This window comes from Oncorhynchus masou, chromosome 28 (assembly GCF_036934945.1).
Source record: "Oncorhynchus masou masou isolate Uvic2021 chromosome 28, UVic_Omas_1.1, whole genome shotgun sequence".
In the NCBI taxonomy this organism is placed as follows: Eukaryota; Metazoa; Chordata; class Actinopteri; order Salmoniformes; family Salmonidae; genus Oncorhynchus; species Oncorhynchus masou.
The window spans coordinates 46753225-46771210 of NC_088239.1; the positions used below are offsets into that span (position 1 = coordinate 46753225).

A 17986-nucleotide genomic window follows, 5' to 3' on the forward strand; every position below is an offset into this window, starting at 1 on the left:
CATTTTGGCAAAAAAACTAATCTTGTTGTTTTGGAAAAGGAGGGAATCGCCCTCTACCAAATTATGGCTCAGTGAATTGGCAAACACTGTACACTTCGAAAGAATTAGATATATTCTGAACAATAAATTATCGACATTTGATCAAATCTGGCAGCTTTTCCTCTCCTACTTGGATAGGGGGGACATCTTCCCTCTTTCTTTCTACGTGTCCTTGTTTTGTATGTCGTGTTTTGTATTATTTGTTTTGCACCCAGGGCTCTGGGTCTTGCTGTTCCTGAATGCTCTTTTATGTTTAGATAAGTATTGTATACCTGTCTTGTATACCTATACACTAATCTTGTGTGTGTTTAATAAAAAATATTTGAAACAGAAGGGGGAAAGGAACATATGAATTTAAACATCACTACATACTTTATCACCACACACAAGGAAATCACTTCGTTGAGATTGTCCATATTGCCACAGGGTCACCATGATGGTAGGGCCTTAACTCTACCTTGGGAGCACCATTCACATAACCCCCATCCCTCTGTGGGCATGGACAGGCTGCACTATTAACTGAATGTTTTTACCTTGGTGTTATGGATTATCATCGTCTTCATCAGACATTTAATCAGACAGGAAATAGATCAGGTAAATAGGGTTCTGGGTGCTTCCTTCAGGGGTCAGTAATGACATGGCAAGAATAGACTCAATGGCTTTGCTGCACAATTTCTCAACAGGTGTTGGAGTCAACTATAACAAGCATTATTGTAAAAAAAAATAACTATGCCATAAATCAACCTATGATATATTGTAGCTCCCATAACACCAAATAATAACCCATCCAAACCGATTCCAATCGTTGTCTGGTTGGTGTTCTTTTGCGAGATCACCACTGAGCTCTTTCAGATGCTCCACTACAATAGTCAAGTTAACCTCACCCTGGGTTATGAATGTACAGCAATGGTCACCTATCATTTGGCACACTCTTATGCAAACATTCTGTCCCTGTATGTACTTAGCCTCCGGCTACAAATATATTTTGCACAATAAATCATTCTATCTAACCCATAACACATTAGTCATTACTGCTAGTCCACTTATATCGTTATAAACATACTAAAACATGCAGTCAATTGTGCTGTATCATCCAGAAAGCCATATGTATTAATGCATTTTAACATTAGAATTCTGATAACATGGTAAAACAAAACCCCTACTATCAATGTTATACAACCCACATTTAGAATGACTGTCTTCAATGCTCCAAGTTGAGTCTATCACTCAAATTCAAGACCCTCAACTTAGCACCCATCGTCACGGTTAAAATGTACATTTACAAACAGTATATTCATCTTATATTCCCAACATGAACTATTCTCATCACTTGTGGTAATTACAGATTGGTATCTCAATGCATTCTTAGTCTAAATTACTATACATTTTGTAGTGTGCAGACCTCCACAATCAACCTAATACCCCAAATAAACAATTACAGGCACGGTTGACCAACCGCATTCGATTCTGCCTGTGTCCCCACTAAATATAATACTTTTCCTGTTGTAAATTTAGCCAATATTGCCCCTACACTTTTCGAATGACCAACGGCCCCAAACACTACGTTTCGGTATTTTTCCACTACCCCCGCAATATACATGTTGATAACAGGTTTCAAACCTGCATTTAGAACATATGTACACATTTTATCAATATACTCACAAACCCAAGCTGTGTTCGAATACCCATACTAATATACTATATGCTTAATGAGTATATACTTCACACTATATGCAATTAGTTCATTTTAGTATACTGTAAACAAATGCTAACCTTTCAGTTGAGCTTCGCATGTCTACCGGAAATTGATGTTGTTGCTATGCAGCCTATTGCTAGCTTGTTAGCATAACAAATGACTAGTTAGACATTTTATGAATTTGGGTGTTTTGGAAATTCAGACTGTTCAGAGCGTACACTGCCCCCTCTGGCCAAGGAGCAGGGTTGATCCAAGCTCTCCGACCTAACAAAGGCAGTCAAGCACCCAAACTAACATGCTAAAGTTGGCTAGCTTGCCAGCTACTTCCAGACACAAATAAGATAACACATCCTCATTCTTACCATTCTACTCACCCTAGCAGAGCTGGTAAGGCTTTTTTCATGTTATCCAAAACGTTGGTGACTAACTGTGCTGCTGGCAAGAATTGAATTACGTTATTTTCCCCCAACGTTGGCCATATTCATCGGGTGTGGAGTGTTTGTAAATTCATCAGTTATTCTGCGCTCTGGTACATTCAAAGTAAGCTAAGGTAAGAGTGACATGAATAATCAAGTCAATAAATGTTGGGTAGTTGAATAGCATATAGTTCATATACTAAAGAAGATTTGATATATTAGTAGCCAGCTAACGTTAGGCAGCGAGCTAACATGTCCCCTTTTCAGGGCCCTGTCTTTCAAAGATAATTCATAAAAATCCAAATAACTTCACAGGTCTTCATTGTAAAGGGTTTAAACACTGTTTCCCATGCTTGTTCAATGAACCATAAACAATTAATGAACATGCACCTGTGGAATGGTCATTAAGCATGTCTGTTCTTGACCCGTGTCACTGACTATTTTGACACTGTGATTCTGGAGCTCCTGAGCTGGGCCGGCTAGCCCTGGGCTAAGGAGGCTCTTAGTCCTGGGCTTAGGTGCAGTGTGAACACGCCTTTTGTTGTTTAGTCAAGGATCTGCTGTAGAGAAATTGCCCTGAAACAGTATCTCAGCCTGCTGTTGACTACAGGGACACAAACATACATTTGACTGACCAGGTATCAAATCTATTATACTTCACCTCCTTTGACCTCCTCTCCTGAATGGCCCCAATAGCTGATGGGCATCACCTCAAGGTATCCAGATCATGTCAATAATGACTGACTGACTAGTTTTGAACCTGGGTCATCTGTGCACCATAGGATTGTGTTAGCTCACCGAGCTAAAGCCTCTGACAATCACATGCATTACTCCAGTCTGTGTTCAGTTGATTCCTAATCGTCCCTCGTCCTCTCGATTCTGGCCTCAGTCTGTTAGCCCTCTGAGCTAAATCCTCTGGAAAGCAGCTGCAGTAGTTCAGCTCTGTTCAGTAAATTCCTAAATCCCCCTTCCCCTCTCCTGCCTGTCCCCAGTCTGAAGCCTGCTCCAGGGGACGGTGTGGTGATGACCAACCCGTCTAAACGTCACCGGGACCGTCTGAACGGGGAGCTGGACCGGCTGACTGGCCTTCTGCCCTTCTCCCAAGAGGTCAGGGGTCGGCTGGACAAACTGTCCGTCCTCCGGCTCAGTGTGGGATACCTCAAGGTCAAGAGCTTCTTCCATGGTGAGTGGACTACGGAAGTGCACACACACACACACACGCACACACAGAACCATACACACACCACAATGTATCTCTAAACTCACTGTTGGAAAGTAATAAGGCTATGAACATGCTCTACAGTCATTACATTAGCAGGTTATTTTTATGTCAGCCAGAAGTGTGAAGTGGAGAGTATAGATTACCATAGACAACTAGGAATGTGTGTGCGTGTATCACTACATTGCCACTAACAGTTGAGGGTGTCGGAATGAACTACTTCCCTGTTTAACCACTAGGTATTATGACAGTTCATAAAAGGTGTCGAACTCACTGAATAAAGTTGATCTCCTGCACCACCATTCAAAAGTTTGGGGTCACTTAGAAATGTACTTGTTTTTGAAAGAAAATCATTTTTTTGTCCATTAAAATAACATCAAATTGATCTGAAATGCAGTGTAGATATTGTTCATGTTTTAAATTACTATTGTAGCTGGAAATGGCAGTTTTTAATGGAATATCTACATAGGTGTACAGAGGCTCAATATCAGCAACCATCACTCTGTGTTTCAAGTAACAGACACATCTCAACATCAATTGTTCAGAGGAGACTGTGTGAATCAGGCCATGTTCAAATTGCTGCAAAGAAACCACTACTAAAGGACACCAAGTAACTTGCTTGGGCCAAGAAACACGAGCAATGGACATTAGACAGGTGGAAATTTGTGCTTTGGTCAGGTGTTCAAATTTGAGATTTTTGGTTCCGACCTCCTTGTCTTTGTGAGACGTGGTGTGGGTGAACGGATGATCTCTGCACGTGTATTTCCCATCGTAAAGCATAGAGGAAGAGGTGTTATGGTGGGTGCTTTGCTAGTGACACTGTGATTTATTTAGAATTCAAGGCACACTTAACCAGCGTGGCCACCACAGCATTCTGCAGCGATACGCCATCCCATCTGGTTTGGGCTTAGTGGGACTATCATTTGTTTTTCAACGGGACAATGACCCAACACACCTCCAGGCTGTGTAATGGCTATTTTACCAAGAAGGAGAGTGATGTAGTGCTGCATCAAATGACCTGGCCTCCACAATCCCCCAACCTCAACCAAATTAAGATAGTTTGGGATGAGTCGGACAACAGAGTGAAGGAAAAGCAGCCAACAAGTGCTCAACATATGTGGCTACTCCTTCCAGACTGTTGGAAAAGCATTCCAGGTGAAGCTGGTTGAGAAAATTCCAAGAGTGTTAAAGCTGTTATCAAGGCGAAGGGTGGCTACCTTGAAGAATCTAAAAAATAAAATATATCTTGATGTATTTAACACTTTTTTGGTTACTACATGATTCCATGTGTGTTATTTCACAGTTTTGATGTCTTCACTATTATTCTACAATGTATAAAATAGTACAAACAATAAAAAAACCTTTAGGTGATCTAAAACTTTTGACTGGTAGTGTATATTGCAGTAAAACTGTAAATCAGACTTTCATCTCTAGGAAAGTCAGGTTTAATGTTAAAAAGGTTTAAAATACTTATTTTCCACCATAATTTGCAAATAAATTCATTAAAAATCCTACAATGTGATTTTCTGGATTTTTTTCTTCTCATCTTTTCCTCTCTCATCTTTTTAAGTGGGAGAACTTGCATAATTGATAGCTGATTAAATACTTTTTTGCCCCACTGTATGTAATTTTGCTGTTTGCTTGAGTAATTCGAGATGGAAGGGAGTTCCATGTGTGATTGTGGCTATGTTTACAACTGAGCATTACCGGGAATTAGTTTTGGACTTGGGAACTGTGAAGAGACCGCCGGTGGCATATGTATGGGTGTCTGAAGAGACCCCTGGTGGCATGTCTTGTGGGGTATCTGAGCTGAATGTTATTTGATTATGCAGACAATGTGGCATTTTTGTCACAGTAATATTTCTCATAAAAACTACAAGAGAAGCAATTGATCTCTAACGTCAACCCTTTACTAGGAAAGACTGGCATGCATGTTGTTGTTATTTATTTAACCAGGCAAGTCAGTTAAGAACAAATTCTTATTTACAGTGACTGCCTCCTGGGGAACAGTGAGTAAACTGCCTTGTTCAGGAGCAGAACAACAGATTTTTATCTGTCAGCTCGGGGATTCAAGCCAGCAAACTTTTGTTTACTGGCCCAACGCTCTAACCATTAGGCTACCTGCCGCCCTGAATGTGTGTGGTTAAGGGCAATGCATGCTGCTCTGTTTTGAGCCAGCTGCAGCTTTGCTAGGTTTTTCTTTGCTGCCCTTGACCATATTACCGGACAGTAATCAAGATGGGACAAGACCAACTATTACAGTTGATTTTTGTGTAAAAAAAAACACAGAACCTCCTCTCTCTCTCTCTCTCTTCTCTGTGTTCAAATCAAATGTTATTTGTCACATACATGTGTTTAGGAGATGCTATTGCGGGTAGAGGTCGACCGATTATGGTTTTTCAACGCCGATACCGATTATTGGAGGACCAAAAAAGCCAATACCGATTAATCGGCCGATTTTTGAAATGTTTTTTTATTTTTATTTATTTGTAATAATGACAATTACAACAATACTTAATGAACACTTATTTTAACTTAATATAATACATCAATAAATTCAATTTAGCCTCAAATAAATAATTAAACGTTCAATTTGGTTTAAATAATGCAAAAACAAAGTTTTGGAGAAGAAAGTAAAAGTGCAATATGTGCTATGTAAGAAAGCTAACGTTTAAGTTCCTTGCTCAAAACATGAGAACATATGAAAGCTGGTGGTTCCTTTTAACATGAGACTTCAATATTCACAGGTAAGAAGTTTTAGGTTATAGTTATTATTAGAATTATCGGATTATTTCCCTCTATACCATTTGTATTTCATTAACCTTTGACTATTGGATGTTCTTATAGGCACTTTAGTATTGCCAGTGTAACAGTATAGCTTCCGTCCCTCTCCTCACTCCTCCCTGGGCTCGAACCAGGAACACAACGACAACAGCCACCCTCGAAGCAGCGTTACCCATGCAGAGCAAGGTAAACAACCACCCCAAGGCTCAGAGCGTGTGAAGTTTGAAACGCTATTAGCGCGCGCTAACTAGCCAGACATTTCACTTCGGTTACACCAGCCTCATCTCGGGAGTTGATATAGACTTGAAGTCATAAACAGCGCAACACTTGACGCACAACGAAGAGCTGCTGGCAAAACGCACGAAACGCGCCTGCTTCTGCCTACCACCGCTCAGTCAGATACTTAGATACTTGTATGCTCAGTCAGATTATATGCAACGCAGGACACGCTAGATAATATCTAGTAATGTAGTTAACTAGTGATTATGATTGATTGATTGTTTTTTATAAGATAAGTTTAATGCTAGCTAGCAACTTACCTTGGCTTACTGCATTCGCATAACAAGCAGTCTCCTTGTGGAGTGCAACGAGAGAGAGGCAGGTCGTTATTGCGTTGGACTTGTTAACTGTAAGATTGCATCCCCCGAGCTGACAAGGTGAAAAACTGTCGTTCTGCCCCTGAATGAGGCAGTTAATCCACCGTTCCTAGGCCGTCATTGAAAATAAGAATGTGTTCTTAACTGACCTGCCCAGTTAAATAAAGATTAAATAAAGGTGTAAAAAAATTCAGATTGTTATGAAAACTTGAAATCGGCACTAATTAATTGGCCATTCCGATTAATTGCGGATGTAGCAAAATGCTTGTGTTTCTAGCTCCAACAGTGCAGTAAAATCTAACAATACTCACAATCTAAAATAAATTAATGGAATATATAAGAATATAAATATTTGGACGAGCAATGTCAGAGCGGAATAGACTAAAGTACAGTAGAATAGGACAGAATACAATATATACATATGAGATGAGTAATGCAAAATATGTGAACATTATTAAAGTGACTAGTGTTCCAATTATTAAAGTGGCCAGTGATTTCAAGTCTATGTATTTAGGACAGCAGCCTCTAATGTGCTAGTGATGGCTATTTAACAGTCTGATGGCCTTGAGATAGAAGCTGTGTTTCAGTCTCTCGGTCCCAGCTTTGATGCACCTGTACTGACCTCGCCTTCTGGATGATAGCGGGGTGAACAGGCAGTGGCTCGGGTGGTTGTTGTCCTTGATGATCTTTTTGGCCTTCCTGTGACATCGGGTGGTGTAAGTGTCCTGGAGGGCAGGTAGTTTGCCCCCAATAATGCATTGGGCAGACCACATCACCCTCTGGAGAGCTCTGCGGTTGCGGGTGGGGCAGTTGCCATACCAGGTGGTGATACAGCCCAACAGGATGCTCTCTATTGTGCATCTGTAAAGGTTTGTGAGGGTTTTAGGTGCCAAGCCAAATTTCTTCAGCCTCCTGAGTTTGAAGAGGCGCTGTTGCACCTTCTTCACCACACTGTCTGTGTGGGTGGATGCCAAGGAACTTGAAGCTTTCCACCTTCTCCACTGCGGTCCCGTCGATGTGGATAGGGGGATGCTCCCTCTGCTGTTTCCTGAAGTCCACGATCAGCTCCTTTGTTTTGTTGACGTTGGGTGAGAGGGTGTTTTTCTGGCACCACACTCCCAGGGCCCTCACCTCCTCCCTGTAGGCTGTCTCGTCATTGTTGGTAATCAGGCCTACTACTGTTGTGTCGTCTGCAGACTGTAGTAGGCCTGATTACTAACAATAACGAAAGTGTCTTAGGAACTGTTATCAAGCTGCTGAGCAGTGCTGTTGATGGAGCTCATGGGGGAGGCAGGGTGAGACAGGGGGAGGTATCAAGAGGGGAGGTAGGGGGGGAGGAGTCCTAGAAGCTCTGAAGAACAGTGGCACAAAATGCAGGCTCTTGACAAGGGTGTGTGTATGTGTTGTGAGTGTGTGTTTGTGTTTGTGTGTGTGGGGGGGGGGGCTTTCCAGCAACTAGGTGATAGCGAAACTCTAACAAACATCAACATGTCAGACCAGTCACATGGGATGATGACACCATATTCTGTAGCGGTTGTCGTAGTCCTACAGCTTTCTACATCCACTGTAGCCACCGACAACACAGGCAGCTACTGTATGGAGACTTAGGCCTCTTGATACTGACTAACAGCTGCCAAATATGTAGCTACTTCCCCAGTCAACTAGTCAGTCACAGAGCAGGATGTGTTGTAGAGTTTATATGTTTTGTTAGAGGGAAGAATCCTTTCTGGAGATAAGTATTCTGCAACTCAAACATTCACTCAAATCTCCCATTGACGTCAATGCGTGACTTGTGTGAGAACCTGTGTGAGAGAAATTCAAGTTTCCAGCCTACTGAGAATGGCTAAGTCCATGGACATATCTGAAATGGCACCTTATGGTCTGGCCAAAAGTAGTGCAATAGGAAGAGTTTTATCAAGGATCGGAACACTGAAAGATAGTGAGAGATGGCGAGACTTGAGAGAGAGAGGGAAAAGTAGAGAGACCGAGAGGGAGAGTGAGTGAAAAGGTCTGAGGTGGAAAAAGACCGGGAAAGAAAGAGAGTGCAGGAGAGACTGACTCCCTCCACCTGGAGGAGCATTAGATCAGGCCTCTCTGATACATCTCCCCACTGCTCCAATCCCCTCTGCTGAGCGGCTGTATCCTTTCCACCGTATGTCATCCTGTAACAACCTGTTATCCGTCTCCAACCTAACATGCAAATCTCACCGGCCACGTTGCAAGCGTGAGCGTTGCAAAATAAATGTACAAGCGTGTCTGCGTAGCCATGTGGTATGTGTTACTGCAAAGCCGCACGTGACAAACTGGCAGTGGTGAGAAAAGTACCCAATTGTCATACTTGAGTAAAAGTTTAGATAACTTAATAAAACGTCAGCCAGTGAAATTCTACTTGAGTAAAAGTCTAAAAGTATTTTGGTTTTAAATGTATTCAAGTATCAAAAGTAAAAGTATAAATCCTTTAAAAATCAGTATATTAATCAAATCAAATCAAAATGATGTTTCCACCTCCATGCTTCACGGTTGGGATGCTGTTCTTGGGGTTGTACTCATCCTTCTTCTTCCTCCAAACATGGCGAGTGGAGTTTAGACCAAAAAGCCCTATTTTTGTCTCATCAGACCACATAACCTTCTCCCATTCCTCCTCTGGATCATCCAGATGGTCATTGGCAAGCTTCAGACGGGCCTGGACATGCACTGGCTTGAGCAGGGGGACCTTGCGTGCGCTGCAGGATTTTAATCCATGACGGCGTAGTGTGCTACTAATGGTTTTCTTTGAGACTGTGGTACCAGCTCTCTTTAGGTCATTGACCAGGTCCTGCCGTGTAGTTCTGGGCTGATCCCTCACCTTCCTCATGATCATTGATGCCCCACGAGGTGAGATCTTGCATGGAGCCCCAGACCGAGGGTGATTGACCGTCATCTTGAACTTCTTCCATTTTCTAATAATTGCGCCAAGAGTTGTTGCCTTCTCACCAAGCTGCTTGCGTATTGTCCTGTAGCCCATCCCAGCCTTGTGCAGGTCTACAATTATATCCTGATGTCCTTATCCTGATGTCCTTACACAGCTCTCTGGTCTTGGCCATTGTGGAGAGGTTGGAGTCTGTTTGATTGAGTGTGTGGACAGGTGTCTTTTATACAGGTAACGAGTTCAAACAGGTGCAGTTAATACAGGTAATGAGTGGAGAACAGGAGGGCTTCTTAAAGAAAAACTAACAGGTCTGTGAAAGCCGGAATTCTTACTGGTTGGTAGGTGATCAAATACTTATGTCATGCAATAAAATGCAAATTCATTCGTTAAAAAATGTGATTTTCTGGATTTTTGTTTTTGATTCCGTCTCTCACAGTTGAAGTGTACCTATGATAACGATTACAGACCTCTACATGCTTTATAAGTAGGAAAACCTGCAAAATCGGCAGTGTATCAAATACTTGTTCTCCCCACTGTACATGAATTTGTCCAATAGAATTGCACCATAGATCAGCTAGATGCAGGCATGAGTGTGCAAGGTGGTATTGAATGTGCGACTGGATGAATGGAATATGAATGACAGTCACCCAATATGCTGTATTAGAAATAATGCCATGCTCATAAATTTTTTTTATCGTCCTTCCTCATCTTAAATGGCACTGACTGCCACTGATGTATACTTAAGTGACTAAAGGTCTGTGCTTTTAAGGTAAGCCAATGTATAGATCAGAAACATTGCAGATAGAAATATATAGTATAGAGCTGATAGGATTTGTTATTCTTAGTACCATGTCTGTTCTAGATAACACATTTCTATCTAAGCACTCTATAAACATGGCACCCTTGTGAATAAGCCCCAGGTGAGGCTATCCACATCGCCTAGTGTTGGTTACCATGGTTACTCCCTCTCCCCATAGCAACAGGGAGCCTTAGCTCATACTTATCCAGAGAACCTTTATTATGATGTTGTTGTTGTTGCCCACTGGCTACATTCACTTTTGTTATTTGAGGTCGTGCTGTCATCAGCCCCCAGGGCCAGTCAGATGTGTGTATCTGAGCGTTGGTGCAGCTGTGTGTGTTTTGGCCTGGCTGTAAGGATGTAACGAATCCCCACAGGTTCAAATGTTTAAGATGAGTGCATCGGTCTGTGGGACCCCAAACCGAATATAGCGTTCGTTGGTCAGAAAATCGATTCAAACGTTACGACATTTTGTGCTCATATTAATTTCTTTCTACCTTCCAAAAATACATCTCATATTTCGTGACTGTCCTCTCCTTCAGTGTATGAACTAAACATGTAACTGCATTGACAGTCATTGATCTACAAGTCATTTTGCATGCCAATCAACCCCGAGTCAAACTGTGCACTGTTGTAATTTGAATCAATGTCATTTGAATTTGAAAATGGTGTTTTTTCTTTAAACAATCAGTGTATATGGTCATTTTTAGATATACAGGGTAAAGTTGATCATTTCAAAACGAGGACAGCAATCACTTTTGTAAGCGGCACTACATGGTCCAAGCAGGAGGAGAAGCGCTCCATAAAAACGTCCAAACAGTCAAAACCATTCGATTTTGAGACAGGGGTAAAATTCAAGGCTCTATATTCATTGGCTACAGTGCCTTGCGAAAGTATTCGGCCCCCTTGAACTTTGCGACCTTTTGCCACATTTCAGGCTTCAAACATAAAGATATAAAACTATATTTTTTTGTGAAGAATCAACAACAAGTAGGACACAATCATGAAGTGGAACGACATTTATTGGATATTTCAAACTTTTTTAACAAATCAAAAACTGAAAAATTGGGCGTGCAAAATTATTCAGCCCCCTTAAGTTAATACTTTGTAGCGCCACCTTTTGCTGCGATTACAGCTGTAAGTCGCTTGGGGTATGTCTCTATCAGTTTTGCACATCGAGAGACTGAAATTTTTACCCATTCCTCCTTGCAAAACAGCTCGAGCTCAGTGAGGTTGGATGGAGAGCATTTGTGAACAGCAGTTTTCAGTTCTTTCCACAGATTCTCGATTGGATTCAGGTCTGGACTTTGACTTGGCCATTCTAACACCTGGATATGTTTATTTTTGAACCATTCCATTGTAGATTTTGCTTTATGTTTTGGATCATTGTCTTGTTGGAAGACAAATCTCCGTCCCAGTCTCAGGTCTTTTGCAGACTCCATCAGGTTTTCTTCCAGAATGGTCCTGTATTTGGCTCCATCCATCTTCCCATCAATTTTAACCATCTTCCCTGTCCCTGCTGAAGAAAAGCAGGCCCAAACCATGATGCTGCCACCACCATGTTTGACAGTGGGGAGAGTAGGTTCAGGGTGATGAGCTGTGTTGCTTTTACGCCAAACATAACGTTTTGCATTGTTGCCAAAAAGTTCAATTTTGGTTTCATCTGACCAGAGCAGCTTCTACCACATGTTTGGTGTGTCTCCCAGGTGGCTTGTGGCAAACTTTAAACGACACTTTTTATGGATATCTTTAAGAAATGGCTTTCTTCTTGCCACTCTTCCATAAAGGCCAGATTTGTGCAATATACGACTGATTGTTGTCCTATGGACAGAGTCTCCCACCTCAGCTGTGGATCTCTGCAGTTCATCCAGAGTGATCATGGGCTTCTTGGCTGCATGTCTGATCAGTCTTCTCCTTGTATGAGCTGAAATAGAGGGACGGCCAGGTCTTGGTAGATTTGCAGTGGTCTGATACTCCTTCCATTTCAATATTATCGCTTGCACAGTGCTCCTTGGGATGTTTAAAGCTTGGGAAATCTTTTTGTATCCAAATCCGGCTTTAAACTTCTTCACAACAGTATCTCGGACCTGCCTGGTGTGTTCCTTGTTCTTCATGATGCTCTCTGCGCTTTTAACTGACCTCTGAGACTATCACAGTGCAGGTGCATTTATACGGAGACTTGATTACACACAGGTGGATTGTATTTATCATCATTAGTCATTTAGGTCAACATTGGATCATTCAGAGATCCTCACTGAACTTCTGGAGAGAGTTTGCTGCACTGAAAGTAAAGGGGCTGAATAATTTTGCACGCCCAATTTTTCAGTTTTTGATTTGTTAAAAAAGTTTGAAATATCCAATAAATGTCGTTCCACTTCATGATTGTGTCCTACTTGTTGTTGATTCTTCACAAAAAAATACAGTTTTATATCTTTATGTTTGAAGCCTGAAATGTGGCAAAAGGTCGCAAAGTTCAAGGGGGCCGAATACTTTCGCAAGGCACTGTATGTCATAGATCATTTTTAAAGATAAATATCTACACATTACTAGCTCAGACAATTTTAATCAGAAAAAATGACAAGTAAGTGATGGTGAATTTCAGATCAAAAGTGAGGGGAGAAAAAAAACAGGTTGCATTGCCCCCCTGATAGTGGGGTGGTAGATGCCCACTAGTCTCCCTTATGGCTCAGCTCAGGTGACTACATCCACCATAGACATATACACTGAGCGTACAAAACATTTCCATGACATGAATCCAGGTGAAAGTTATAATATCTTATTGATGTCACTTCAATCAGCATAGATGAAGGGGAGGAGACCGGTTAAAGAAGGATTTTTAAGCCTTGAGACAGTTGAGACATGGATTGTGTATGTGTACCATTCAGAGGGTCTATGGGCAAAGCAAAATATTTAAGTGCCTTTGAAAGGGGTATGGTAGTAAGGTGCCAGATGCACCGGTTTGATTGTGTCAAGAACTGCAATGCTGCTGGGTTTTTCACGCTCAACAGTTTCCCTTGTGTACCAAGAATGGTCCACCACCCAAAGGCATCCAGCCAACTTGGAGCAGCATCCCTGTGGAACGTTTTCGATACCTTGTAGTCCCAACGATTTGATGCCCCGACGAATTGAGGCTGTTCTGAGGCACAATGGAGTGCAACTCAATATTAGGAAGGTGTTCCTAATGTTGTTATGTTTTGTCAACTCTGTACATAATTTGCACACACACACACACACACACACACACACACACACACACACACACACACACACACACACACAAAGAGACGGAAGTCAGCTCAGAGGCCCAGCTCAGGAGCTCCATCAGCAGCAGATTTTAATTTAGAACGAAAAATGTATGTGTTTATGCAACAACTGTTAATGCATCGAATCTTATCGCATCAAACCGAATCTCACCGATTCGTTCATCTAGTCAAACCGGATCGCATTGAATCGTTTCAAACCAAAATGTATCATTCCTGTATCGTATTGGAGCACAAGTATCGAGATGCATATCGAATCGTCTTGAAAGTGAAAGATGCACATCCCTACGTGCCTGGCTAATCATGAGGCCTCTGTTTCCTGTGTTTGTTGATAAGAAAAGGTGAGGGGGTAAGGGGGAGGGGTGAGCAGGGTTTGAGGCCCAGTTAGTTCAGTCACTAACCTAACCCTGGCCTACCACACCACAGTTTCCACTGTCATTTTTATTTGTTTATTTCACTTGCTTTGGCAACGCCCACATAGGTTTCCCACGCCAAAAAGCCCCTTTGAATTGAGTTGAGTTGTTCACAATCCTCTAATGGATTGGATATTGTTAAGATGAACGGTCAACTCCTGATAACTACATGCTCTAGTTTAGTGCGTACTGTCTGTCACAACTGCCTGTGCTGCCAGGAGGTGACTGTACTACCTCTGTTACACCAAGTGATTAAAGTGTCTTCGACTTACTTAGCCTACCAATGTTTAGCACCAACTGGTTGCAGACAGGCACAAGCCAATATTTCAAGTCAGGATATTTTGTGTGTACAGTATGTGTACAGTGTGTGTACAGCAGTGTTGGCTGCTGAGGGGAGGACAGCTCATAATAATGGCGAGAATGGAGTCAATGGAATGGTATCAAACACATAAAACACGTGGTTTCCATATAGTCTGTGTGTGTGTGTGTGTGTGTGTGTGTGTGTGTGTGTGTGTGTGTGTGTGTGTGTGTGTGTGTGTGTGTGTGTGTGTGTGTGTGTGTGTGTGTGTGTGTGTGTGTGTGTGTGTGTGTGTGTGTGTGAGAGAGCCTGGGGGCTGGTACACGGGTTATGTATGTGCTGTACTAACTACCCTAAGGGCCCCTCAATAGCTTTAAAAGAAAAAATGAAAAAGACAGGATAGTATAGGACAGGACAGGAGGACAGGAGAGTAAAGGACAATATAGGAGGACCGGACAGTATAGGAGGAAAGGACACACAGGACAGTATATGACAGGACAGTAAAAGACAAGACAGGGTAGTATATGACAGGACAGGGCAGTATATGACAGGACAGGACAGTATATGACAGGACAGGACAGTATATGACAGGACAGGGCAGCATGTGACAGGACAAGACAGTATATGACAGGACAGGACAGTATATGACAGGACAGGGCAGTATATGACAGGACAGGGCAGTATATGACAGGACAGGGCAGTATATGACAGGACAGGGCAGTATGTGACAGGACAGGGCAGCATGTGACCGGACAAGACAGTATATGACAGGACAGGACAGTATATGACAGGACAGGGCAGTATATGACAGGACAGGGCAGTATATGACAGGACAGGGCAGTATATGACAGGACAGGGCAGTATATGACAGGACAGGGCAGTATATGACAGGACATGACAGTATATGACAGGACATTATAGGACCACAGGATAGGGCAGAATATGACAGGGCAGTGTAGGAGAACAGGACAGTATATGACAGGACAGGGCAGTATATGACAGGACAGGGCAGGATATGACAGGGCAGTGTAGGAGAACAGGACAGTATATGACAGGACAGTATATGACAGGACAGTGTAGGAGAACAAGACATGACATGGTGATGTGTTGTTGTTGTTTTTCATAATGTGGCTTTCATAGTAATGCTTTTTGTATCCTGTCACTTCCTTCTGCCTGCACTTCCTCTCCAACTGGGGCAGTATCAGAACACACACACACACACGCACCTGCCATCCCTTTCCTGTGGTCCAGCCAGGTGTGTGTGTGTAGATGAACTGGCTCATTCTGGACTACTGTAGTTTCCCTTCGAGTGTGAGCCCCCCCCATCTCCCATCTAACCAGACTGGAGCGGAACTGAAACCTGAACTTAACGTAAACTAACTCTCTGAATTCACAGTACTGTACTGTAGTCTCCCACGCCTCTGTCTCTAGGATACCTGAAACCAGACCTGAAACCAGATCTAACCCAAATTGAATATCAAGTAAAGCTGCATATCCTGTCCTGTATTGTAGTGTAGTGTAGAAAGCCAGTTTAGACCCCCTCCCGTCTCACAGACCACATCTCTCTGGCGTGGCGTGCAGCGTGTTCGTGTGAACTCTTCACCTCGCCAGCACACAGAGCCCAGTAGAGGATGGAGAGAGAGTAGAGGAAGAGGAAGGGAGGCAGGAAGGGATGTTAGTGAAGGGGGGCAAAACAAAGCAAGGGAGGAGGGAGGTTAGACAGAGGGTATAGGGTTACTGTGTAGAGCGACAAGTTGTGAAAGTGGAAAGATACTAAATCTTTCCAATTTGTTATGTTTCATTGAATGAAGTTAATTATTTCACATTTTGTACAGCCCTGTGTGCTCACTACTTTTGCAATGCTGGAAGTATTAGGTGACATTATGATGCTTTGAGTTTGCAGTGAAAGAAGTGTGTACATCGTCCTGACTCTTTTAGTTTTTTAGGTTGTGGAGAGATGCTAGTTCATCAAAGAGTATTTTATTTTGTAAGGAGGGGAAGGGGGCTTGGAGATAAAGAGTCAAGACGGGGGAGTTTGTTGCCGTGCCGTTGAGTCATTGGGAGAAGGAAAGGAGGACCGCAGTGCTGAATGAACGCCAGCCAGAGAACAGAGATTAGATTACAACTGGCCTAGAGAACACAGACCTTCAACTACTGCCTTTAGAACCAGAAGACAGACTTCAAACTAAGGACTACAGCCATAAAACTGCTGCCGCTGACAACCCAAACGACCTCCATGAGTTATCTGGTGACCCTCCACACACACGGCTCATATGAAGCGATAATCATTTTCTATGCCATGTCCTGTTGTCATACTCACACAGGTGAGGGCTGTTAGTAGAGGTCTACCGATTAATCAGAATGGCCGATTAATTAGGGCCGATTTCAAGTTTTCATAACAATCGGAAATCTGTATTTTTGGGCGCCAATTTCAGATTATTATTTTTTTAAATAATAATACATATATATTTTTAGACCTTTATTTAACTAGGCAAGTCAGTTAAGAGCACATTCTTATTTTCAATGACGGCCTAGGAACGGTGGGTTAACTGCCTTGTTCAGGGGCAGAGCGACAGATTTTCACCTTGTCAGCTCGGGGGATCCAATCTTGTAACCTTACAGTTAACTGATCCAACGCTCTAACCATTGCACTCCACGAGGAGCCTGCCAGTTACGCGAATGCAGTAGAAGCCAAGGTAAGTTGCTAGCTAGCATTAAACTTATCTTATAAAAAACAATCAATCAATCATAATCACTAGTTATAACTACTAATCCAGGTTAGCAGGCAATATTAACCAGGTGAAATTGTGTCATTTCTCTTGCGTTCATTGCTCGCAGAGTCAGGGTATATGCAACAGTTTGGGCAGCCTGGCTCATTGCAAACTAATTTGCCAGAATTTTACGGAATTAAGATATAACATTGAAGGTTGTGCAATGTAACAAGAATATTTAGACTTAGGGATGCCACCCGTTAGATAAATTACAGAACGGTTCTGTATTTCATTGAAATAATAAACGTTTTGTTTTCGAAATGATAGTTTACAGATTCGACCATATTCATGACCAAAGGCTCGTATTTCTGTGTGTTATTATGTTATAATTAAGTCTGATTTGATAGAGCAGTCTGACTGAGCAGCAGCAGGCTCGTAATCATTCATTCAAACAGCACTTTTGTGCGTTTTGCCAGCAGCTCTTTGCAAGCACAGCGATGTTTATGACTTCCAAGCTTATCAGCCTAATGGCTCGTGTAACTGATGTGAAATGGCCAACTAGTTAGCTGGGTGCTAATAGCGTTTCAAACGTCACTCGCTCTGAGACTTGGAGTAGTTATTCCCCTTGCTCTGCAAGGGCCGTGGCTTTTGTGGAGCGATGGGTAACGATGCTTTGAGTGTGGCTGTTGTCGATGTGTTCCTGGTTCGAGCCCAGGTAGGGATGGAAGCTATACTGTTACACTGGCAATACTATAGTGTCTATAAGAACATCCATTAGTCAAAGGTATATGAAATACAAATGGTATAGAGGGAAATAGTCCTATAAATACTATATTAACTACAACCT

General features: G+C 42.3%; 1 protein-coding gene across 2 annotated transcripts in view; it reads left to right on the top strand.

Annotated features, from left to right (window-relative positions):
- The window catches only part of LOC135517701 (uncharacterized), a 47644-nt gene that overhangs the window by 16497 nt on the left and 13161 nt on the right, over nucleotides 1-17986 (top strand). For both annotated transcript variants that reach the window (XM_064942227.1, XM_064942228.1), the window contains exon 2: nucleotides 3144-3334. In XM_064942227.1, the coding sequence (XP_064798299.1) occupies nucleotides 3144-3334 (191 nt within the window). The remainder of the gene's footprint in view (nucleotides 1-3143; nucleotides 3335-17986) is intronic.